Consider the following 25,981-nt stretch of genomic DNA (forward strand, 5'->3'; position numbering starts at 1 on the left):
ATTTCCTGTAATGATTGTATTTGAGTTTCCTCCCTCGTTCTTTCCTTTCTTATCATCCTGGATGCCTGGCGCATGACAGCTCGATATTTGGGAATGGAGTGAATGTGGGAACTGACCCAGACTGTAGGGTCTCCTACAGAACAGTGTTTCTGGCTGTGATTAGAAGTGTAACCTAGAGCCACATGGATGGCTCAGCCAAGTGAGTGGCCGACTCTTGATTTCGGCTCAGGTCATGATCCCAGGTCATGGGATAGAGCCCCGAGTTGGGCTCCATGCTGAGCAGGTGGCCTGATTAAGATCCTCTCTGTGCCCCTGGGTGGCTCAGTCGGTTCAACTCTTGATTTAGGTTCATATCATGATCTCACAGTTCATGAGATTGAGCCCCATGTTGGGCTCTGCATTGATGGCATGGAGCCTGCTTGGGGTTCTCTCTTCCCCTCCCCCACTCATGCTCTCTGCTCTCTCTCTTTTTTCTAAATTAAAAAATTTTTTTTTTAATTTTTATTGTTTTTTATTTATTTTTGATACAGAGAGAGACAAAGCATGAGAGGGGGAGGGTCAGAGAGAGAAGGGGACACAGAACTGAAAGCAGGCTCCAGGCTCTGAGCTAGCTGTCAGCACAGAGCCTGATGCAGGGTTCGAACCCACAAACGTGAGATCTGACCTGAGCCGAAGTTGGAGGCTTAACCAACTGAGCCACCCAGGCGCCCCTCTGCTCTCCCTCTCAAAATAAACATTTTTTTTTAAAGGAAAAAAATCTCTCCCTCCCTCTGCCCTTCCCCTTGTTGTGCTCGCTCTCTCTCTAAAAAACAACAAAAACAAGTGTACCCTCCATCATGATGAGCACTGATTGTTGTCATTGAATTCTACTCCTGAAACCAATATTGCATGGTGTGTTAACTAATGAGAATTTAAATAAAATTTTGGAAAAAAAAAAACCAAAAGCATACCCTGTATCTGGGGAAGTCACAGCAGAGTAAATGAAATTCTTTAGCTGTCTACTCACCTAAGTTACACACTTTGTTTAGCTACCAGGGAAGGAGGTGCTCATTCAGCCGCCAGGATTCACACCCAGGAGCCCGGGTGGCCTGTGGCCCAGCTGGCCGGGCCCTGGCTGGAAACAGGCAGACAAAGGCTTTTCTCTGGCAGCTTTGTTCTCACCTTAACCCATGTCACCAGTGTGAGCCTCTGGCAAAGGGTAGCAACTCATTCAGAAGTTCCACTTCTATAAATAAAAAACACAACTGAACTGTAGTAGGTGCTAAAACTTGGTTTTGAACTTTTATTAAAAAAATATATTTGCAAACATATAAAATTTAGGATGAAAAATGCTCATCTGAAAACATGTAATAACTTAACATTTGCAAACATACACAGATGGTATAAAACCCATACCATTAAAAATGTTAACGATGCAGCACTGTGCTCGCTCACGGAACAAAACCCTTGCTGTGATCCCAGAGCTGCTCGCTCCGGGGAGCGGAGACTCTGGTACACGGAAAGTCACGAGAGCCACATGGCCAAAGCAGTAATACAGAATAAAAAACCATTTAGAACACATATTTTAAAAACACATTTCTTAAGGATCACACAGATAAAAGGGAAACACACTTCTGCATTTTCCCCATTCAAAGTGAACGATATTGCATTAGCATTTCAAATGAAGATGTCAAATACAAAACCGAGTGAAACATTGCACACATCTCTCCTGCTGAATTTGCTGGAAAACTGGCTCCTTGAGGCCCCGGCCCACTCAGGGATATGTTCTCAAGCACAGCTTTTAAACAGCTGTGTGAGTTGCTTTACCTGGTTTAGATCTTAACATTTTATACACCTGAAAACACAGGGCACTCTTGGTTCCAGAAGGTACTGTGAACACAACCGAAGAAAACCAAAGATAGGTAAGAAAGAAACACGTGCTCAGCAGCAAATATGCAGCAAGAATGCAGGTCGCCTGTCCCGTGAATCCTTGTCCTCCCTCACGTGGACTGGGCGCCCTGTGCCTGTGCCATCTCTCATTCCTGTTTCTGCGCTTTGCCCGGTTACTGTGTGATGGCTGATTTTGTTTTTTAAGCAGTTAGGCACCTTCAATTTCATGTTGCATCATTAGTAATACAATGGCAGTTATGGCCTCTACTACCCAATGAGAAAACGTCAAACTACATTCTTGGGGGTGGGGGATAAGAATAGTAAAGCTGCACGGTTTAAAAATATTTACCTAGTACAGGATTTGATAGGGTTTCTAGTTCTTACAAAGATACATAGGCAGAAAAAGAACAGATGCTTGACATGCAAAATCGGGCTGGACACATTCTAAACTAGGTCTGTGCAGCCTTCAGCAGAGAACCCAAGTCGACTTGGGCTCTTTGCAAAACCCCATTCTGAGACGGCTGCCGAAAAGCCTTGGAAGGCGAGCTGTGGACACACTCCCATGCAGACAGCATGAGAGGCTTCTCCTGACACTGACAGTCACTTGGAAACTGAGGATTCAAAGTCCCACCTTAGGAACTCTGGAGAGACGCACGATGAGGCGGGGCTTCTGCCTTAAAGGAACAAGGCTGTCAGGGAGGTGCAGGAGTCCATCCAAGGGCACACTGTTAACTACAGCACGAGAGCAGGGCCCCCACTGGGGCTCGGGGTGGGCGCATGGATGGACACGGTGGCCGAAATGCAGAACTAGCTAGAAGCATCTGTGTTTCGATGTCCAATCTGACTTAACTAAGGTTTGAAATGAAGGTTCCCGTGAAGTCACTGCAGCAATGTAAACATGCAACCTAAGCCAGCATTAGGTTCTAGGGAGTGAGTGTGACCGAGGAGTAAGGCAACTGGGCTGTGACTTCCGGGCCAGGGTCATCCAACTGTGACTGTTCAGGCTTGGCCTGGCTTTTCTAGGGACTCATTCTGGCTTGAACTTCCTGGTAATCATGATGGTGAACTTCTGGCTTCTGAATTTTAAGTTAATCATATGTAAATCTGGGAGTTGAAAACCGCCGTAATTACCCTTTTCAAGTCTCCATGACTTGGGCACTTAAAAGTTTATTTTCCCACTAAGGAAACCTTATCATAGATTCTCTTTTCTAACATATTCCTTGCTTGGATTAAAGGGTGAACATTAACAGATCTGATTGCAGACCCTCTTTAGGAAAGTCGCTCTTAACTCTCACATGATATTATACATACTCAAATCATTTCAAGTCAAATGCCTATTACAACAAGAATCCCTTGATTCTTCCACGTACCAAAGCCCACTGAAGGTACGCTGGGGGTGTGATCAAACCGCTCCTCTGAGAAAACCTGTTTCTGGAGTCACCCCCCCCCCCCCCCCCGCCACCATCTCCTCCTGTAACACCCCATATCCTACTTGACCGGTCTCCTTCCTGGGTGACGGATGAGCAATTCATTTGTGGTTGCTGAATTTACACACTACTTTTGAAAACAAACTATTCCCAGTGGAGTATGAGAACCTATGAGCTTCCCTGACACTTGCACAATTCACAAGTAACTGGGAAGAGAAGAGAAGACGCTAAATTGACAAGCACAAAAGTTGCCCAGGAAGCATGTTTAGATCAACAAAATCAAGGTATTCTTTATGCTAAAAAAGAACTAACCAAACTAAAACATGTCATTCACAAGTAATTTTCTAAAATCTCAGCTACGAAAAAAAAATCTACAGACTTATGATTGAGTTACCATTAAAGCTTAAATGATTGTTCCCGAGGGACCATCACGTCCATCAGCATTATTCACAGCTAATCCTTATGCTAGCTGGTTGAGCCAATTGGGTTTTTACCCCATCATTAAATAGTGCTCAGAAAGTAAGCAGTGCATCTTAATTGGTTAAATACTACAAAATGATCTGTATCATAGAAACGAAGACACTTTCATTCAAAGAGTATCTTAAAATTACTATTGCTGAAATAAATCAAAGTCTACATTAAAATATTACTAATCACCATTACATGCCATAAAAGAATAAATATAAATCATGGCAGGTCAATAGCAGCATAACAAAGCATCTTTACATATTTTCACACTTTGGGCTGCACACGTACTCACAGCCTAGGAATACATTGGTAAAGTTCCGAGTTGCACACTTTGTTTTTACCTCCATATTTATTCTACAACAAAGTAAGGGCAGTGTGAGTAACAGCTCCCTTTTCTGCATAGCTTTAAAACTACCTCAGTAGACTCGAGGAATGGAACCAGAATGGCTTTGTTAGATTGGTCCACTGGTCCTTTTGTCAAAGTGTTAAGGAAAACAATCAACAATGATTTCTGTGTTTAGACAGAAAAGGAAAATAAGGCTACACTTCACACAAAATTTAACATTTTCCAAACCACTCAAGAGTTTAACGTAAAGTGAAGGTTTCTGATCGCATTGGGTCTTTACCAGCCCCAGCCTTTGCTTCGAAGGTGTGACATGGGACTCCCACACGTCACGGGGCCTGGCGGGGCCCCATCCCATGGTGTCACTGCCCTGGGAGCCGCTGTGCGGCAGCACTGGGACACTTAGAAACAAAACACAACTGAGAAATTTCAGAACTTTTAAGGCCCAGATGGGGCATTCATATAAAATATTCTTCACTTGAACAAATCAGTCTTAATTTGCCAACTTAAATTCTGACCCTTCAAACTCAAAGCTACTTTGTACAGAGTGGACTTCTGCTCTGTTCAGAACTTGACTATCAGCCCAAGGCTCGAGTTTGGGGGGGCGGGGAGGAGCAGGGGAAGGGGTGCGGGCAGCGGGGCTGAACTCTGTGGCAAGGCTGGTGACCCCTCCTCCCTAAGACCTTGAAAGTGAAAGCAAGCTGAAAATCAAAATCCTAATTTCACATCCTTCTTAGAGCTGATGAAAACACCCACACAACTTTAACACAATGGTCTTTTTTTGTTTTTTTTGTCAAAACAAAGGTCTGCTGGTGATGCTTCACAGTGAAACCTCCATTATCACTGAGAACGTCACTTGGAAAACATTCTTAAGGAATGAGTCTCTTTCTCATAGGCTCAATTTCAGGATTCTCACAACTTAAAGTTCTGGTTAGAAGTTTCCATGATGAGGCCTATTTGTTTCTGAGGTCGATATTCTGCCTTCGATTTATTCTGCTCCAGTCATAAGTTGTGGTTGTCTTTGTTCTTGGTCAGAACCTGTAAGTAGACTTCGTGAAGAGTGCTGAGGAAGCCGGAGTCGTTCTGGAAGAGACGGCAATGTTTCGTTTACCTCAGGAGAACTTACTTGTATAAACGATCTGTAGAACTAATTACCCAAAGAATCCCACCGCCCGGAGACCGCTGCAATCGATACTCCGGGATCCACTCAGTCACTTTTCCGCTAGGAGTGTATGCTCCGAAAGAGAGAAACGTTACTCCTGGCCAGGCTTGAATTTACTTTATGAACTGATTTTCTAAGAAGAACTTTCATATTTTTTTTAAATTAAAGAATGAAAGTTTAAAGACTCTGCTGATGTCCTACGTACCTTTATGAGATGTATTAGTGTATCCTGGAGCTGAGACTTGCTGAGAATAATGGAAGGCTTTCTCTGATTTTCTGATGTTCCAACAGTCAGGGGAGAGGGGGCGCTGGCCTTCCTCTCGAGGTCTGCGGACCTTGTTACTGTCTGCTGGAACACACTGGGTGACAGCAGGACTGAGGACACTGCCATGGTTGTTGCAGTGACCAGCGTGGGACCTGCGGCCTGCAGGGGACAACGGTCGTGAGCAAAGCGTGTTAGCTGAAGGACGAAGGGCCACTTACTGGGATGCGAGTTCTGATCATCACAAAGGAGACAGGACCACGCCAGGGATGCACAGTAAGAACAATCCTATGGTAATTAAACACGTAAAGCTTTATATGGGCAGCAGGGGAATGACTGGAAGAGGGCAAGAGGGAACTTTCTGGGGTGATGGAAATGTTACATATCTTGACTGGAAAGGAATATATGTGTGTTAAAACTCATAAAACACCTGCATCTTATTACTTACATTCTTCGTCAAAAAAAGGGGGGGGGGGAGGGTAAAAAAAATCCAGTTACATGAAGCATTAGTTTTTTCTGTAGTGTTTGATGTATTTATTATACCAGTACAGATATCAAAGATACACCTCTTACAAATGAAACGAACATCTACTCCCATTTAGATGTGCTTCTATGCTAATGATGGCTAACCATCAGAATCCACTAAGCCAGGAATAATCAACATTTTTAGTAATTCCCACAGTTGATACAATCAACAGACACCTATACTTCTTTCTCCTATGTGTGACCCCCTCATTTATAAACCGCCACGGTTTTAGGCATGTGGCTGCTGGGGTCTGGGCTTCCAGGTAGGGGCGGCGCACCCCTGCGGACCCCCACACAGCAGGGGGAGGTGCAGGGAAGGCCCCACACCGCCCGTCAGGAGCTGGCTGCAGGTGAAGTTCTGAGACCTGAGAGGCATAAAGGCTCAAAGGCAAATGGGGACGTAGAAGTTTAGAAACTGAAAAAAATAAGTGTGCACTTTGAGGCTGGCAGGTAATGGAGGGTGGGGACAACTTCTAAAAAGTGAAGCAGGAGAGAACAAGCAAAGGACAGAGTGCGCAGGCCCAGGAGGCTCTGTCGTTACAGCCATGGGGACCCATGAGAGCCTGGAGCACAGCCGGTACCCTTGACCAGGGCATCATAGCTCTTCCAGGGCAAAGAGCATCTCCCCGCCATGGAAACCAGGCTGGCGTGCGCTCGGCTGACGCACAGCGCGCCCAGCCCAGCCAGGGGCTGATCCTGCCCTGGGTACCATCAGGGAAGACATCCGTACAGAGAGGGTGACTGGAAGCCCGTGGGGGCCGTGGCGATGAACTCGGCGGGGGCCACAGGGGAGCCTGGCCTCCGAGGGGCATCTGAGAGGGCTCTAGGCTTGAAAGCTACAACTTTCCAGTGCAGCCACAATGTTCTACGGCACGCAGAACATTAAATATAACGTGTTCTTCAGAGAAAACGGGGGTCCTTACCGGGATGGCACTGGATAACACTTTAGGCTGGACAAAGACTTCAGGATCCTGGTTTTGCTGCATAGACTGCAATGTTAAAAAGAAATGATGAACAGACCTGCAAATGTCCATGAAGATTTCCAAGCAACTGGGAATAAACTCATGTTAGCAATAAGGAGTAGTTCAGACATTAACTAGCTCCTAGATGCCTGAGGGGAGAGGCTGACGGCAACTTGTGACAGTGTAACCAATATGTCACCTGTGAGGCCAGGACTTCAGGGACAGCCTCCGACCCCTCAGTTCCCCAAGAGAGGGGCTGTGTGCAGAGCCGTCAAGGCATCTCTAAGGAGAGAGCGAAACCTGTGTCCAAGAGCTGGGAACAAACAGCCCAAGCACATTTGTGCTGTGGAGTCTGTAGGGATGCCATGTTCTGGCAGCATGAGACCTTGCCAAGGCAATGTCGACTCTGGACAGTCCTCATGCAGAGTCACCTTCCACATGCTACATTTTGTCCTCATCCATTGGGAGACAAAGAACTTCTTTTGTAGAACAAATACACTGGAATTCAGTGAAGCTCCAGGCCCTAAATGAAATGGAAATGGAAATGGGCACGTGTGTAAGTGTCCCCCGCGAGGAGGCACTTGTGGTCTGAGAATGTTACTGTGGAGGGGGCAGCGTTCAAGGCTGCTGGCTGCGCTTCTGGAGCAGCAGGGGTGTGTCGGGGGCGGGGGGAGGATGGACACCAATCTCTTAGAACATTCTCTCTCCTTATACTACAGAGAACCTCAACAGAAATGGCCCAAAGTGAAATTAAAAAATATAACCAAGATTCTGTGCAAGATTTTAAAGGACTGGAATTGAACAGTCCACTAAGAAATCATGTACAATTATTATGATGGGCTCGTCTGTATATTATTTGGTAAAATGTTTAGACTGCGGATTCTTATTAAAGGGCACAGGACGGAAATGCTGGAAGGCAAATGACCCTGCTCTCGAGCACAGGCTGTGCCCCTCTCGAGAAGCTGTGTGATCTCATACACGTCACCGCAGCCAGAGCGGACTCGCACGCTCACCAGCGTCAGCCCTCCCTGAGCGACAAGCCTCTTCTTTGTGCCCCGCCCCCACTGACCACCAGACCCCACTGCTCACACCTGTGAACAAGCCTGCTGGTCCACGCCCAGCTCAAGCCTGGGTACCGGCCTGGCCTCCTTCCTGACGGTGGCCCCACTCTGGCTTCTTTCCCTGCTCACCACCTCCCCTCAAGGCCCTAGAAATGCCCCCTGGGGCTCTGAGAACAAACCTGGGACTCCTTCATAGAGTTCACAAAGCCTGGCTCCTCAGCCAGGACCTACACCTCCAAGGGTGTTCCTTCCACAGGCGGCCCAGCCACACTACAGATCTTTAAGTTCAGCAAATGGCTCTCATCTCCAGGCCTCTGCACACACAAATTTCCCTACCTCAAACACTTTCTCTACGCCTAGGGAAGGTCTGACTAACTTCTACTGAGTCTTCAGATCTCAGCTGAGCATGAGTTTCACTAGGAAGCTTTACTTGATCCCGTATCTCCAAATCTGGGATGCGGTGTGGCCCAAGGCGGGCATTCAGTGGGTAGCACGGGAGCCAGGGATGGGACAACACTGGGGATAAGCTGGTTCTCTGGTCCTGAGTCAAATGGGTACTCCTGGGATTGTCAGGCAGAAACAAACAAAACCCCCTACAACGCATGCCCTGACAGGAAAATACTGACACTGCTTTTTAGCTTTTATCAATTGATAAATCTGGGAAAGTGGAACTGAGTCACAACACCATGTACAAACAGTCTGGCTGTTCATTCCTGGGGCTTCTCGTCTCCCGTCCTCCAGCCCCAGATGTACCGAACAGCCGTCTCTTCGAAGCCACTATGTCATGGGCGTCAACATCAAGGCCTCGAGCCCCACACCACCCAGGCAGAGCCCCCCAGCCTCCAACAGTACCTGAAGGGGAGCAAGCACCATGTTGCTGAGGGATGCTGAGGCTCGCGCTGCTGCGGTCTTAGGGGCAGGCTCGATGAAGCTCTCAGGTGTGGCCAGCTGGCCGGCGGCTGGACAGAAGCCGGGGGTCATGGCACCTTTTCCAAGTGACTGTGTCTGTATTTGGTCATGCTGTGGGGTCAACCTGAGTTTCTGGAGAAGATCAACGCTTGGGAGCGAGGTACCAGCTGTGTTTGTCACGCTCAGTGGGGCCCTGAAGGGGCTCTGGGTGACAGTCAGATTGGTGTGGCTCAGCTCAGGGACTGGCTGGCTCAGGAGTGGAGACCTCTGTCTCGGCGTGGTCTTCACTGCCTGCATCATGGTGGTGTTGCGGGGTAAACTGGGGGGAGCCTGTGCCGTAGGAGCTTCTGCTGGTAGAGTCGGACTGAGCACAGGGCGCAGCGGCACGGCGTAGCCGGGGGCCTGGTTCTCACTGGACTGCGTGATGGAGGCGGGAGTGATCAGCACCGGGGCGGGGACTTCAGGTTGGACTGAGTGGTGCGCAGCAGGATGGACGCCCAGGTTTTCCGACTGAGGGGCTCCTCCTGACTGCTCGAAGGGAAACGGTAAGAATGAGCTGGGCTCTTTCTGGGAGGCATCTCCTGGTAGCTTCTCCATTTCTTCTGAATCCAGACCCACAACAGTTGGCTGTTCTTTTGGCAAAGAGGTTCCAAATAACTCTTCCACTGTCAGATGTTTGTGTCCAGATGGAGCAGACTGAAAAACAAATCAAACAGCCCCATGAAAGAAACTCTTGCAAACCAGTATAAGCAGACATCTTTCCCATGAACCAAAACAGTTTGCAGAAGCAAGGATAGAGGAGTCTGAAAATAAGGAAATGGAACAAACCAAAGATGTGCTAGGCCTTAAGGCCAAATGCATCCGTCTCCCCACGCTGGTGGGTAGAAATCTGTATTCGTAATAAAATTGTTTTAGGGATTCCCGGCATACTGTTAGAATTCACCTTGTTTTCTTGGCAAAGGGATATAATGTAAAGGAGAAAGATCTTATTACAAAGTTAATAGTGCTTAGTTGCCCTATCTAGGTAATACAAGCAAGGAAATAATACTCAAGAGGACAAAGGGACTAAGCGCTGAGTAAGTAATCCTATCTTTATTTTCACAGTTCTTGATAAAAAGCTAGGCGCTGCACCCTGAGGACTAAGTCTTAAGTACCAGAAAATAAAGTGAACTATTTTTTAAAATAGCAGGCCATTCCTTCTTCCTACTAGCAGATCACGCCTTCTGAGGCAGCAGACACGTCAGGCTGAGAATGCTGAGTGCGTCTGTCGTAGTGGTCTGGCTTCCCGGCAGCCCTGCGAGGACGCGGAGGAGTACTTAAGCTTTCCACGCCTGAGCTTCCCACACCATCCCTGCATGCAGTATGGACATCTTCATTGACCCTTTATTTTCAGAGTGCCCGCAGGGTGCCAGGGCCTCCTCTGACCTGGCCCCCCAAGGACACAACAGGAAGTGATAAAAAAAAAGCCTGACCCTGACAGGGCTTGTGCTCCAGTGGGGAGACTAACCTAAGTACTTTGAAAACACACACAGCCTCAACATACTGTTTCATTCCAAAAGCATGTGCATTGCTTAGTTACTCAGATTTATGTTCACGTGCGAAAGACAATTCACTGAAGCATGGTTTTGTACCTCAGAAGGCTTATAAAGGCCCGACACTACACTGCCCCTGAAGCAGAAGGCTGAGGGCACTGCGGTGTGACCACAGTTCTACAGGAAAAAGTGCTGGTTTTCCCAGGCAAGTGTTCGCTGCATCTGTGTCATAAGTCATTAAAGGTTTCTCCTGCTATCTGCAGATGGAGTGTTACCGGGAAATGTTCCTAAGCCAAAATGGCAGAAAGTGAAGAAGCAATTACCATTAATTCATACAGAAAAATTTTGAGTATTTCTAGAGCCCCCAAATAATCCCTCTTCAGATTTTCTTTAAAAATTTTTAAAAAATATTTATTTATATTTGAGAGAGAGCACACATATACGTGGGGGAGGGGCAGAGAGAGAGAGGGACACACAGAATCTGAAGCCCCTCCAGGCTCTGAGCTGTCAGCGCAGAGCCTGATGCAGGGCTTGAACCTATGAACCATGAGATCATGACCTGAGCCAAAGTTGGACGCTTAACTGACTGAGCCACACAGGCGCCCCTCTCTTTGGCTTTACTGATACCTTAGAACATATCTTGCTAACAGGTGCTCACAGACCCAGGTCAAGGCTGTGGCCGCCTGATGCCAGGGTGTTAAGTGTGATGCCCGGGAAAGGGCTGGGCAGGGCTGCCCCCTGTTCAGGGTGCCTGCTGCCTCCGTAAAGGCTTGCTGCAACTCACTTTTTACCTCTTTTCATAAAAGCAAAAATCCTCTTTGGATTTCTTTTGATCAGCAAAACAGTTACTGATGTAGGTCCTTGCTAAAAACAAAAGTAGCTTAATGCGAACTTTAAAAAGGGGATGGCGGGGACACCTGGATCGGGTTTTGCAGGTACCCAGGACAGTGCTGGGATGGGCAGGGTGGAGGACGAGGGAACTGGGGAAAGGAGGCCAGTACCCAGGAGTGAGGGTGCGGGGCACTTACTTGTGAGGGCTGGATGCAAAGTTAAGGGAGCACCAGTGGGGTGTCTCACCACCTGCTGGGTGAGAGAATGTAGGCGGGGCAAAGGAACAGCTGGGGAGAAGAGGCGGAAGACTCCTCTAGTTGTTGAAAATTGTAATTTCGTACTGAACCATTTCTTCTTAGAAAATATTCAATAAAGAGAATTAACGTAATGAATGTATCTTGCAAGTTAATGGGACATGAGGACAAATGAAGGGATTCTCAAATGGCAGATCCAGCCCCCGGCCCCCCTCCCCCATATTAATAACGCTGTAGTCACAATACTTCTTAGCACTTTAAGGGATTTTCCAGATTCAGATCTCACTTCAAATACAAGGCAGCACTAACATCTATTATAAACTGTGGAGGTAAAAAAAAATTGCAAAAGATTGTATATGGCTTAATTTCCTTATGTTTTTACTTTCTGGAAAAGTTGTAGAGCTTAGGATCTGAAATCAAAGATACCCAGATTCAATTCCCAGCTTAACTGGGGAAAATTAGTCTTTTTAGTTACCTCATCTGAAAAATGGGGGCATTATGGCAATTACCTCTCACAGAGCCAATGTGAAAGTTAAATTTTCAATATGATATCTGGTGCTCAACAAGCATTTAATAAGTGGAAGTTGGCTATTATCATTATATGAACACTAGACAGTCTTACTAGCAATCATGATACACCTGTGTTTGCATATGTTTAAGAAACATTAAATACTATGTTAGAATATTAAAAATTAATCAAATCCTTCTGGAATATCATACTCCCATTATATAAGATAACAACACGATCACCTGATGGGCTATCGAGTCTGTAGTATTAGAAATCTATCATGCCTTGATGCAAGGACTCATTAAAGACATGGCTGTTGGGACACCTGGGTGGCTCTGTCAGTTAAGTGTCTGACTTCGGCTCAGGTCAGGATCTCACAGTTCATGAGTTCGAGTCCCATGTTGGGCTCTGTGCTGACAGCTCAGAGCCTGGAGCTTGCTTCGATTCTGTGCTGCCTTCTTTCTCTGCCCCTCCCCTGCTCATGGCTCGCTCTCTCTCTCTCTCTCAAAAATAAAGAAACACTAAAAAGAAAAAAAGACATAATTGTTTAAAACTCACTGGTATCATTTCAAATCCATTCAATGTAACTCAAAAACAGACAAAGAATTCTCATCTGGGACACACTTCTCGTCCTCTGTGTCCAGGCCACATCACTGTACTAAGTAGGGATGCATAGGTTCCACCTCCCCAGGTGGGCACTAGGATTTATTCACTTTTAGATCTCTGGCATCATAAATGTCTACTGATGATAACAGGCGTAACCCCTTCCCTCCATTTCTGACAGTGATGGTAAATTACACATACCCAAAGTTACCATTTTAGCTGTATTTAAGTGTAAAACTCAGCAGCAGTCAGTACATTCACAATGCTATAGAACTACCACCATCATCTACTTCCTGACTCACAGCCCCTGCTAATCTCTATTCTACTTTCTGTTCCTATGAATTTGCCTACTCTACGTACCTCATTTAAGTGCAGTCATATAATATTTGGCCTTTTGTGATTGGCTTACGTTGCTCAGCATAGTGTCCCCAAAGTTCAACCACGCTGTACCATGTGTCGGAATTCCCTTTCTTTTCAAAAGGCTGACACATACTCCATCTGTAGGCATACACCACCTCTGGCTCATCCGTTCATCTGAGCACGGACACCTGGGCTGTTTTCACCTTTTGGCTGATGTGAATAATGCTGCTACAAACATCGGTATAAAGTATCCGTTTAATCCTTGTTTTCAATTCTTTTGGGTATATACCCAGGAATAGAACAGAGGACCTGGCAAACTGTTTTCCAAAGCTGCTGCACCATTTTACATTCCTACCAGTGATGCCAGAGGGTTCTGACTTCTCCACATTCTTGCCAACATATCTGCCATTTATAGATCTTATTTGAAAAAATGATTATGGAAGTCATTTGCCCATTTTTAAGTTGGGTTAATTCTTTTTTACACATATTATGCTTAAGACAAAACGGTCAAGATGACTTGGCAAAAAGTACTGGAAAACTACACTAATACAAATTATACGGCGATTTTCACCACCACATCCTGTTTTACGTTAGTGTATATAACACACAAAACAACATTTGGGTATATATGCTTTGAGAAATACAGACCACATTGGGGCTATTCTATTTTGTAAAAACTTGAGTCTTTCCCAGGTAAGAATACAAATATTTTTGTTACAAGAAAAGGAGCAATCAAACAACAGGACATGGAGAAAATTCAACATGAAATACACCTTAGACTTCAAAAATGGCATAATTTAGGTAGCAATTTTTACCTGTCTAGTGAAACATAAATGGACTTTTGAACAATTAAAATGACCTGCGTGTACATTTTGAATGTTTTTACACTTAACCTTAAAAAAGTTATTTCTAATGGTTGAAAGCTGACCTCATGTTAAAAAATGAAACTGGGGCATCCGGGTGGCTCAGTTGGTTGAGTGTCCAGCTTAGGCTCAGGTCATAATCTCGCCATTCCTGAGTTCGAGCCCCGTGTTGGGCTTTGTGCTGATAGCCTGCTTCAGTTCTGTATCTCCCTCCATCTCTGTCCTTCCCCCACTTGCGTGGTCTCTCTCTCAAAAATAAATGTACATTAAAAAAAAAAAAGAAACCATATTGGAGAGCCCTGAACCCTGATTACAAATGCAGCAGAAAGCTTCCAGATTTCTCCATGCAGCCTCCCTACAACTTCTCAGACTCTCTGAAATAGGACGTGTGGTAAGCCATTAGGGTTTCAGGGGAATCTCACAGAAGAAGGGATACATGGAAGTTACAACAGCAAGAAGACTGACCACGGACAGGACACACACTGTGCGGGAGTCCCTGTGCTACGTGCCTCGCACGCACCACTCTACTCATTAGTGAGAACAGCACTACCAGCACTGCCATTTTGTAGGCGACACCCAAGTACGACAGAACCAGACTCCAACCCAGTGCTAGCAGGAAGCCCATGCTCTTGACCCATATGCCCCTGCACTGAGATGTCAAGTAAGTATAGTCCAGGTTACCTCATCAACTGGATAGTGGTCATGACTTCTGGAAAACAGAGGTACATCTAAGTCCTGAATAACTAAGAGGTGACTACAGGTTAAAATGTGCCCAAGTTTTGGAACTATGTACCTGGGTGCTGAATCAGCCACAAGAGACAAGCAAACAAAGCATGCTTCTCCACACAGAAGCTCTACAGTCTCTGCATCTGAGAGGACCCCTCTACCTTCTGCCCAGGACAAGAAAAACTGGCTGCACTGCTCTGGTACTTGGGCTTATTTTCTCATGGATTCATCTCACCGCATCCACAGAAAAGGTGAATTTTTTCTTCCCTCATGTCTGAAGATGCTTAAAGTCTGGATTCTATGTTTCACAATGCCTCACTTACATCAAGTGTTAGTCTCACTGTTCTCCCTGTGAAATGGAATTCTGGGACGAAGAGGATGTGCACCACCAAATTGGAATATACTATATTAGGCTTTACTATTCCACAGCTCTTGCCACTTAGGGAATTTCCTGCTTCTGTCTGGATCTATGGTGTCCATGTCAGATTGCCGACTGGTCAGTGTACTAGGAACACCAGAAGCTATGTATTATTTAGGAACCAAAAAGCAATGTAAAACACACCAGGGAAATAGTCCCAAGGGAATTTTAAACTTTAGTAAGTAAATTATGAAACTGGAATGGCCTTAGTACTATTGGGAGTGACAGTGTCTGCTCCTCAGCACCAGGTGGCAGTGTTACTATACAAGTTCATGGTCTGCGTGGAGGGGAGCATTATGGATTTAAGCTAATTTGGGTCAATCACATGACTTCTGACAAGATCCAGATTACTTTGACCTATAAACTGGGATCTCAGAAGGGCGTGAGAACGAAGAACAGCAGCAGCACGATTCTGGTGGGAGGGAACAACCCTCCGCGTGCCCAGCGGAGCCCTGTGCGCCCACAGATCCATCACCGGGGCTTTTGCTGACAGGCTGAGCAGCTATAGTTCATCATTTTCCCTTTCATGTCCTCCTTCATCTTCCCATTTTTTGTTTTTGTTCATTTATTTTGAGAGAAAAAGAGTGTGTGTGAACAGGGAAGGAGCAGAGAGAGAGAGAGAGAGAGAGAGAGAGAGAGAAAATCCCAAGCAGGCTCTGACCTGTCAGTGCAGAAGACCCTGATGCGGGGCTTGAACTCATGAACTGTGAACTCACGATCTGAGCCGAACTCAAGAGTTGGACCCTTAACCAACTGAGCCACCATGTACCCCTCACACTCTCCCTTCATCTTCCAATGAACAGTGTTTTATGGCTCTTAAGGCATTCTTTGGGGTCCATTTCATACTCCTCCTGTTATTAACTTGGCTTGAAAATTTATTACAAAGAGTCTTTAATGTATAATACAATGGAAGCCGTGCATAAAAATAAGTGTCTTTAAACTTAATGATTAAGATTTTGTTTTCTTTTCATTGCAGTTGCCCTATTTGTGGCATATGAACTCAGTTTTTATTGCTTTTAAAGTGATGGAAATTTTCTCACTCTTGATCTTGGTGGTAGTTACAGTGTATAAAAGCTACATTTGTAAAAAGTTACAAGGTTTACACTTAAGATTTGAATATGTATACTATGTATTAATTATACCCCAGTAAGAAACTGTTCAAATCCTAGAGCTGCTAGAGTTTTACAAAATTAACCTGAGTCTCAGGGTGTCTGGCTGGTGTCTGGCTCAGTCAGTAAAGCATGTGACTCTTGGTCTCAGGGTTGTGAGTTCAAGCCCCACATTGGATGTGGAGCCTACTTAAAATAAAATTAAAAAAAAAAAATTAACCTAGGTCTCCGTTTTCACACACATACAATACTGATATTCACGCTACCTTCATCTCATGATTATATAATTTGTGTTACCATGTGAAGAGTGATTTTCTGTACAATAAAAATGCTAACACCAGGTGCCACTGAACCTAAGAAACAAAGCTTAAAAGCATTTTGATTGTTTTCAACTGCCTGGAAATCTCTGCGAGTTCTCATTTCCTCCTTGCCTCCTTTCTCCTGGCCGTGGTAATAGGTGTTGCTCCAACCCGCTCCAAAACCCATCCAGCCAAGAAGAGTGTGGCCTGGCACCTGCTGTCCTCTGGAGACGCGAGGGTACTCTGCTGTGGCGCTCAGGCCAGGCTCTGCACGCTGGGCGGGGCGCCGGGAACTGTGTGTTTGCCTTGTCTGAAAGCAGGAATTGACTTCCTGAGCCTGGTTTGAATTATAGTACTGATCAGCAATAGGAAACCTCTTTTATCCCAAGAAGGTCTATGTTCTAAATGGTTCTCTGGGGGGTCTGTCTCCTCATTTGGTTCTCACAAGAACTCTGGGAGTTAGGCAGTGCAAGAACCCATTGCCCCTGATTCAGAAAGGAGAGGGAAGTGACCGCCCACCGAGCACTCAGGGCGGATGAGACAGCCCAGAAGGAGCACAGGCACCCTGGTCCTTCTCTCCCTCAAAATATATTTTGTAAAAATTAAATTTTATATAGCACAGTTTTTAATATATGTTTGACCTTCAGGACTAAATGCAAATACGGTAAAAATGGAGCATGGGAATGTAGTATAAAAAACTGGCTTAAATTATCATCTAAATATATAAAAACATTATGGATACATTGCTGATGGGAATGTAAAATGGTAAAGCCTTTCTGGAAAACACTATGGCAGTTTCTTAATAAACTAAAACATGAAATTACCAAATGACCCAATATCTGCACTCTTGGGCATTTATCCTAGACAAATGGAAATTTCTGTACAAAAACCTGTACACCAATGTTCACAGAAGTTTGATTTGCAACAGCTGAAAACTGACAACTACCCAGATGTCCTTCCACAGGCAAACTGTTAGAAACGGTCAAACACATTCTGGTACCTCTACTTGACTGGGTGGAAGAGTAAAAGGGAACAAACTATTGATAAACTTAATAATTTCAATGAAATCATGCTAAATGAAGAAAGAAAAATCCCAAAACTTTCTGTGTCATTCCATTTACATAACATTCTTGAAATGACTTAAGGAACTGGGGACAGATTCGTGGCTGCCAGGGTTCAGGATGGGAGGAGAGGAAAAGGCAGGGAGTATGGCGGGGGGGTCAGTGTGAGAATACAAGTGCAGGGCGGAGGATCCGCGTGCTGGTGGAAGTCTCCGGTAGCCTGACTGCGGTGGTGGATGTACAGAGCTACGTGTGACAGAAAATTGCACAGAAATACAGACCTGCACATATACATGGAAATGAGTATGAATAAAACTGAGGAAATGTGAACTAGAGGGGTAGATTTTATCAGTATCCTAGTTGTGATACTGTATTTTGCAAGCTGTCATCAGAGGGGAAACGGGTAAAGGGTACATACAGAAATAGGATCTTTCTGTATGTCTTTGTTTTTTTTTAAGTTTATTTTGAGAGAGAGAGAGAGAACGTGTGCACATTTGTGCACACAGGCAGGGGGGTAGAGGCAGAGAGAGAGGGAACGAGAATCCCAATCTGACAGCACAGAGCCCCAGGCAGGGCTCAAACTCAGGAACCATGAGATCATGACCTCAGCTGGAGTCAAGAGTCGCTTAACCAACTAAGCCACCCAGGTGCCCCTCTGTATTACTTCTTATAACTGCATGTGAATCTATAATTGTCTCAAAATAAAAAGCTTAATTAAAAAACTATGGGTTTTACTTGGTATCTGTTCATTTATCAAGCCACTGGCTATAAAGAAAACTAATTTAGTCAGCAAATATTTACAATGCTAAGTGTGGAGGATATGGCAGAGAACAGGCAGCCAACGTGCCTGCCCCCACAGAGCTTACATTCAGGTGGGGATGTGACACAACCACAAACCAGGTTAGCTGGTGAAGCTTTAGGGAGAAACCAGGCACGGCAGGACAGGGGTAAGGGTTGTTTCAAACAGGGTGGACCAGAGAAGGCCTCACCTCATTGAGAATGCTAGAGATTTGAAGGAAGAAAGGGCGCAAGCCCTATCTGGGAGGAAAGTACTCCAGGCTAAGGGAATGAGGGCGAAGGCCTGTCCTGAGCCAGGAGCAAGCCCAGCACATTTGTGGAAACACAGAAGGGCCAAGAAGGCTGGGCCAAGTGAACAAGGCAGAGAGTAAGAGATGAGGCCGGGGTCAGGAGGCCAGACCAGGATGGGCCTGGTGGACCAGCGGCATGGCCCGGACTTTTATTCGAGGGAGATGGGACACCGCTGGGCAGTTTTAAGCAGGGGGATGCCGTGATCTGACTTCTGGCTTATCAGGATTACTCTGGCTGCCGGGTGAGGAGCAGGGAAGGGAGTGGCAGTGGCAAAAGCTCTACAACCAGAGTGGAGGCTTCTGCAAAATCCAGATGGAAAGACTGGGCAAATGACAGGAGTAGATGTGACCATGTTGTTGCTGTAGGTATCCACCCTGACAGGTAAATAACAAATAGCATTTGTACCGCATTGATACTTTTACAAAATATTACTCTGTGTTTTGTTACCCTGGGCAAAGCTGAGGCTTTAGCTGTACAAACCTTATCTTGTGACCCAGATGGCGTCTCTTCTAGAGTCTCGGTGCTTCCCAGATTGGAGAGCTGAGTGCTTGGCTGTAACCCAGGGCTGGAGATATTGGAGTCGCCCATCTGGTTCTGAAATTAAAAGGAAAAGTATATCATGTGAAGAGTTTCCTATTATTTGGCTCACAACACATTTGAGGTTATCAGCAATGATATTTTAAAAACAAGCAAAAATTCCCCCAAATGTTTTGCTTTGGACCCTCAAGTAAATAACTTATAAAATTTCTAGAAAGTTGACCACTTGATTTTAGACAATAGTGTGACAATTGTTTTTATATTCCTTTCAAGGAAAACTGTTCTTACTTTATCACATATTCTTTTCGATTTTATTTTTTAACATATGGTGAAATTTGGGGGGCATACAATTCTGTGCACCTGTCCCCACAAGCAGGATGTGAAATATAAAATAGCTCTATTATGCCCCCAAAACCTCTCGTGTTGTCCTACTGCAATCACATGCTCCCTCCATTCCTGGAAACTAGTTATCTGTTCTCTGTTGCAATAGCTGTCTTTTCCAGAATGGCATAAAAAATGGAATGGTGGCTTCTTTCACTTAGCATGGTATTTCTGAGTCTCACCCAAGCTGTTGTGGTATTGGTCATTCCTTATTACTGCTGAGTAGCACTCCACTATGACCACATTACGGCCTCATGAAACACTCACCCACAGGAGGTCATTTGTGCTGTTTCCAGTATTTGGTAATTACAAATAGAGCTAATACATATAAATATTCATGTACAGGTTTTTGTGTGTACAAAAGCATCATTTCTCTAGAGTAAATACCTAGTAGGGGTATTCCTATGTCATATGGTAACTGTATTTTTCTTCTAAATTTTTGTGGTTTCACATTTAGATTTAGGATCCATTTTGAGTTGATTTTTGTATAATGTGTTACATTTATGTTATTATTTTTTTCTTTTCTTGCATATGGATGGCCAACTGATCCCAACACTACTGGCTGAAATCATTGTATACTCTTTAAACTTAAACTAAAAAGATCTCTAAACATCACTACCACAGATGACAGTCATTAAATGTTTTAAAATTCCTGTTAACGCATATGTAACACCAAAAGTGAAAAGTTTTAAAGAGAACCCTAAAAACAGATCACCAGGTGGGCACAGAATGATCAATTCTTAGGAACTGAAGTTGTATTTGGGTTATGTGAGCCATTACCCATATCAAAATGGACACCAGAAACAGTTTAGAACACTCAGGAGACCAGATTTAAAAAAACAAAAACAAAAACAAAAACAAACCAAAAAAGCCCCCAACTTCAGTCCAGGGACAGATTAATTTTGATAGCAGAGAATCAGTACATGTGCTAAATTAGTAGTGTTAGGTACTCCAATGTTAAATGAATGACTAAAATGCATTTATTCTATTCAAAGGACTTAATCCTTATAACATCTTCTTTTCAGTGCTATCCATTTAGATAGAGGTGAAAACAGCCCGAGACAGTCCATGAAATGTATTTTTAAAAACATCTATTATTCAAGTATAGTTGACATACAATGTTATATTGGTTTCAGATGCACAACATAGTGATTAGACAATTCTACATATCATATGGGGCTCGTTCAGTCAAGTGTGGTCACCATACAAAGTTACTACAACGTTACTGACTATATTCCCTGTGCTGTACTTTTCATCCCCATGACTTACTCATTTTATAACTGAACGTCTGTACTTCTTAACCGCCTTCAACTATTTCACCTGCCTATGAAATATCTTATTTTCTACCCTTTTGTGCAACACCACCATCAACATATACTAACACATTATGGAGAATGCTTGGAATTTAACTGTATCAGAGAAAAGCTCAAAACATTGTTCATAACAAGTTCCTAGAGCAGAAGGTATACAATGTTCAGAAACATTTTCAAAATTGGGAGTTTTCACATAAAAATCCCAGCTTGCTGTTTTTGGAGAGAAGGTGGGCACCTTTGCAACAACTGGCTGGAGCTGAGCTACAAAGGGCTCTGATGCAAGGCCAGGCTCGGTTTGCATCACTGCCACCTGGCCCGCCGCATGCGTTCCCAGGGTCAATGTGGTTTCTGGAGCAGATGAGTCTCCTACACTTAACTCAACATGAACTACAAGATGGGCTGCACTTGCAAATGTCTCCAGAACTTCAGACATTCTTTTATCCATGTGCAGGGACGTTCCTGGAAGGTTTACTGAGTATATGACACTTGGTATTTGTATACATTGGGGGAAATGGACAATCAAAACAAACTTTCTGGAAGGTAATTTTATTATAATATTTGGTTAAACCGGTAAAAATGACAAAATCCTTTGACCTACCAGTTATATTCCAAATAGCATTTCTTAAGAGAAAAATGCTGAATGTGAAGACTTAGCCACAGGATCTATTTCTGAGTTCTTAAGAAAATTAGAAAAAAACAAAATATTGTTTATGTAAGGCATGGAAGGAAAAATACGCAGCTATTAATATCACTTATTTTTTTCAAAAAATTTTCATTCTACCAAAAGATCTCACAGGGACTCTCTGTGAGATGAATAAATAGCTACTGTCATAAAGGTATTACTCTGGGAAAAAACTGGTTATAAAAGAGTTAAAAAAAAAAAAAAGCAACTTTTAAAACTAGTTAATAAAACTAGTGTAGAGAAACATACCACACACACCGGGACACACTTACACATACTTTTGGAAGAATACAAAGTTTCATCAGTGATTGTTTCTAGGTGGTGGGATTATGTTCTTTTCTTTTACTCTAATCTTTAAATATGAAATACAAACAACCTCTTACCAAAATCCAGGATTATTCCTGTGGCTAGAAGCAACCTGGTAAGGGGCAGCTGTAAAGGACTGCGGCTTTAGCTATCTTTCTTACCTTCATCATTATTATTTTTTAATGTTTTATTTTTTTAGAGAGAGTATAAGTAGGGGAGGGGCAGAGAGAGAGGGGGACAGAGAACGCAAAGTGGGTTCCACACTGACAGGAGTGAGCCTGATGCGGGGCTCAAACTCATGAACTGTGAGATCATGACCTGAGCGAAAGTTGGACCCTCAACCGACTGAGCCACCCAGGCGCCCCCGTTTCTTACCTTTAAGAAAGGTAAGTTGGTTAAACAAACTTCAGGACTTGAGGAGAAAATGTTCATTACAGGCAGTTTTTATTTCCTGACAGTCTCTACTATAAACTCTTCACCCCACCGTGTGGAATTTCATTCACGGAACGACACACAGCGGGCTGGGGAGATTTGGGATTGGGATTACATCCCATTACTGAGGCGTGGCTTGCACCCCTGCCCTTGACTGACTCTAAGTCTCTACTGCAGACAGACACAAGGCCATCTGGAGCTGCGCAGCAGCTGAGCGCGCCCATGCTTACACTCGGCTGTGTGTTCATGGGTCGCTGTGAACACCAACTCCATTTGGTTAGTTGACAGGCAAGTGCAGACATGAAACAAAACTGCTCTTTCAGGAAGTTCCACCTATTCACAGATAGTTTTCAAAACCAGAAAGAATGCATTATAAAAAGGAAGTACCAAAGATTTAACAAAATTCCCAAAGGTTTTGTTTTAATCTGGGCATAGACGTTATTTTACTTATTCCATGGCATGGGGGAATTTTCTTTATTATGCAATGGTAATTACTGGGCTCTCCATATCCTCGCATTTTGCAATGTGTCACGTTTTCAGATTGCCTGCTTGACCTACAGTTCCTTAACGGCTTTGTGGACAAAAAAAAGGCTCTGTTCCTTCTTTCATTTTGTGGCTACTTGCTTCTTGGCCTGAGTAAGCCAGGCCACCTCCTAGAGCACCGGCCCTGGTGTGCAGCACCTATACTTTCTGTCCCGTGTGGCACTGTGATCTAAGCATTACTAGGAATGCGTGACAGAGCCCTGGATTCATTGGTTACCTGCTATCAGACTCAATAAAAACAGAACAAGGCATCTATGTAGCTAATCAGATCTCATTAGCATATGAGAGGGGACGTGGGGGAATATAAGGTGACCTAATAAGCACAGTAAATTATTCTTGAAGTTTATTCTCACCCAGTTCCTAAGTATTCATGAATCCACGTAGATGGAGATGACTGCTTTTCCTGTATTAATTTTCAGAGATCTGTAAATTCCTCCTAATTTTCTATGAGACACTGAGGAATCTGATACAACTCGAAACTTCTCATGGGCTCTAATAGGACTTTTCCTTTGCTAGAGGAAACTACCTTCCAGAGCACGGTTTCCAAAGTTTGCTCCCTAAACACTAGATTCCTGAGATGCTAAAGTGCAATATGAGAAAAATGGTTCTGTTGTTCAGTCAACCTGGGAATCAGTGCTACTGTATTGACAGCAGGCCCCTCAGAGTCTTGAGCACTGCACAGCCAAGAAAATGAGGGAGGAGGAGCCTGTTTCCTGAACTCACTTGACCAACTGGAGCCCTTTCTTAGGATCACTTGTGAACTATGCAGAGGCTAGTGTTAGAGCAGCATTGTTTGGGAAACACACCATAGAGAATGCTTTTCACACCTTGTCCCTGGAACTTTTGGTGAGGTGAGGATTACACAAAAAAACAAAAGAAAAGTTCTTAATCACGAATGAGTAAAGAGTAAGGATTCCACGGAAACAAAGTGCAGCAGTGGAAACCTCCTATGACGCGTGAGGCTCTCAAGTGCCCGTGTCAAGCGAAGAGTCAGGACAGTTCCAAAGCCACAGTTTGAAGACCACTAATGAAATGTCCACTGCTTGATGCATGGGGCACGGTTCCTAAGGTGTATTGAACACGTTCACAAATGCACTACAATTTCCATTTTATTAAACTTCAGGAAGAAAATGTCATCATTTAACTTTTCAATAAATATATATAGAGAGAAAAAAGAATTCTAGAAAAGCTTCACATGTGGGTAAAATTCCAAATGATGCTTAATGAAGGCTGTGAAACCTACCATCGACTGCAGACCATGAATGTACCCTTCAGTGTCCGCAGGTGCCAACGATCAGACTACGATCCATTCCTAAGCCCCAGAGGAGGCCATGGGGGTGAACAGGCAAGAGACTCTGCGGAACTACCTACTGCAGGCTAACTTTTGCACCGTGAGACCGTTTTCAATATTTTTATAGAAACAGAAAAAGATCATTTTATATTTTCACACCAAGTCAAGGGCTCTGAGATAAGCAAATTTCTTTCCCTTTTAGGCTAAAAACCATAAGACATGTTTTCCTTCTGGACTAGCTCTCTCTGCTGGCCTAGAGGTCACCTCCCCAGCACACGCCCCCACACCTCCCTCCCCCAACACCCCGCCCGCCTCCTCCCCTCTGGGTCCTCTCGTCAGTCTCACCCTCTCATATTCATCCTTGGCTCGGCTTAGCATCTCCAGAATGTCGATGGGCCTGTGGTCGCTGCAGCCGTTGGCCTGGCTGGGACTCTGTTTGTCCCGAGCAGCTTGCTGGGACCGCCGTGTCTCCTCTTCTACCACGCTAGAGGAGGAGAACCAGGTTTTAGAAAGACTTCTGTAGACAAAATCTAACCCGTGAACTCTCCTGGGGCTTGTCTTCCGAGGATACGGGAAGAATGTCACAGGGCACGCTGTCCTCCCAAGACAAACGCAGGGCCTCAGTTTGTCTGGGAATACGTAACTGATGGCTTTACCAGCTCGTGTGCAATGATGCCAACTGATGTGTCTCACTGTTAGAAGGACAGAGTACAGAATTCTTTTCTAGAGGTGGTGGGAGCAGATCCATTAAAAATGACCAAATTATTTCTCTTTCTTTTTTGAAGTCTGAAACTCAAACTACCAGGTAAAGTACATTTTAGAAAGGATGTGGCCAGCAAGACAATGGTAGGCTGCACAGCTGAGCCACTGTGGAAAGTCTGTACTCACGCTGGACAAGAAAGGAGAGACTGAGAGGGACAGAGAGAGGGGGGGCGGGGAGAGCGCAAAGCTTCTTGGAAAAAAAATAAAGATTTCAGCGAATCTTCAAAGGTTTCCATTATTCTCTCCTCAGAACTCATTGAGTGAGGGGCGCCTGGGTGGCTCAGTCGATTAAGCATCTGACTTCAGCTCAGGTCATAATCTCACGGTTTGTGGGTTCGAGCCCCTCACTGGGCCCTGTGCTGACAGCTCAGAGCCTGGAGCTTGCTTCGGATTCTATCTCCCTGTCTCTCTGCCCCTCCGCAGCTCACACTCTGTCTCTGTCTCAAAAATAAACAAACATAAAAAAAATTTTTTTTTTAAATCACCAAGTGGGTGGTGAGGTCAGGGTGACTGCAGCAATGCTATTTACTCTGATTGGTGCTTAGGCTAACTCTGCACTTGAAAATAAAGCAAGAAAAGTTGAGGGTTAAGAATGCCATGGAGAGGGCTAGGGTCTTTTTCTTTTTAAGACTGACTTAGGTTTTAATCCCAGCCCTGATGAACAGGATTAGCTGCCGCAGGATATCATGGGCGCAGCACAACTTGGTAATCACATGAGCTGAAAACGTTCTGGATGGTGATAAAGACAGGCAATAAAACAACTCAGTAGCCAAAGATTTGTGTTCTGAACTCCAGAAGCAGGACAATAGGCGACTCAGTGTCCCTTCACTGCTTTAAAACGACCCGCCTAGGAGCTCCCATGGTTCTTCTATTTAAAACACCGGGTTAAACAATATGAAACAGACTTTTTTTTAAAACAGCAGACTCATTCTGAATTAAAAAAATTTTTTTTAAATAGTTATTTATTTATTTTTGAGAGACAAAGAGCAAGCGAGGGAGGGGCAGAGAGAAGAGGAGACACAGATTTCAAGGTCAGATGCTTGACTGACTGAGCCACGCCGGTGGCCCTCATTCTGAGTTTTTTTTTTTTTTT

General features: G+C 44.5%; 1 protein-coding gene across 1 annotated transcript in view; it reads right to left on the minus strand.

The window, feature by feature from the left end:
• Positions 1-1,255: 1,255 nt before the first annotated feature.
• DCP1A (decapping mRNA 1A) overlaps positions 1,256-25,981 on the minus strand; it is a 54,594-nt gene continuing 29,868 nt past the window's right edge. Inside the window, exons 5-10 of the mRNA XM_029916887.1 lie at positions 24,472-24,610; positions 19,122-19,235; positions 8,932-9,684; positions 6,980-7,045; positions 5,475-5,693; positions 1,256-5,190 (exon numbers count right to left, since the gene is read on the minus strand). Coding sequence (XP_029772747.1) covers positions 5,110-5,190; positions 5,475-5,693; positions 6,980-7,045; positions 8,932-9,684; positions 19,122-19,235; positions 24,472-24,610 — 1,372 coding nt within the window. The 3' untranslated portion in view covers positions 1,256-5,109. The remainder of the gene's footprint in view (positions 5,191-5,474; positions 5,694-6,979; positions 7,046-8,931; positions 9,685-19,121; positions 19,236-24,471; positions 24,611-25,981) is intronic.

The sequence above is a fragment of the Suricata suricatta genome, chromosome 12, assembly GCF_006229205.1.
Source record: "Suricata suricatta isolate VVHF042 chromosome 12, meerkat_22Aug2017_6uvM2_HiC, whole genome shotgun sequence".
NCBI lineage: Eukaryota > Metazoa > Chordata > Mammalia > Carnivora > Herpestidae > Suricata > Suricata suricatta.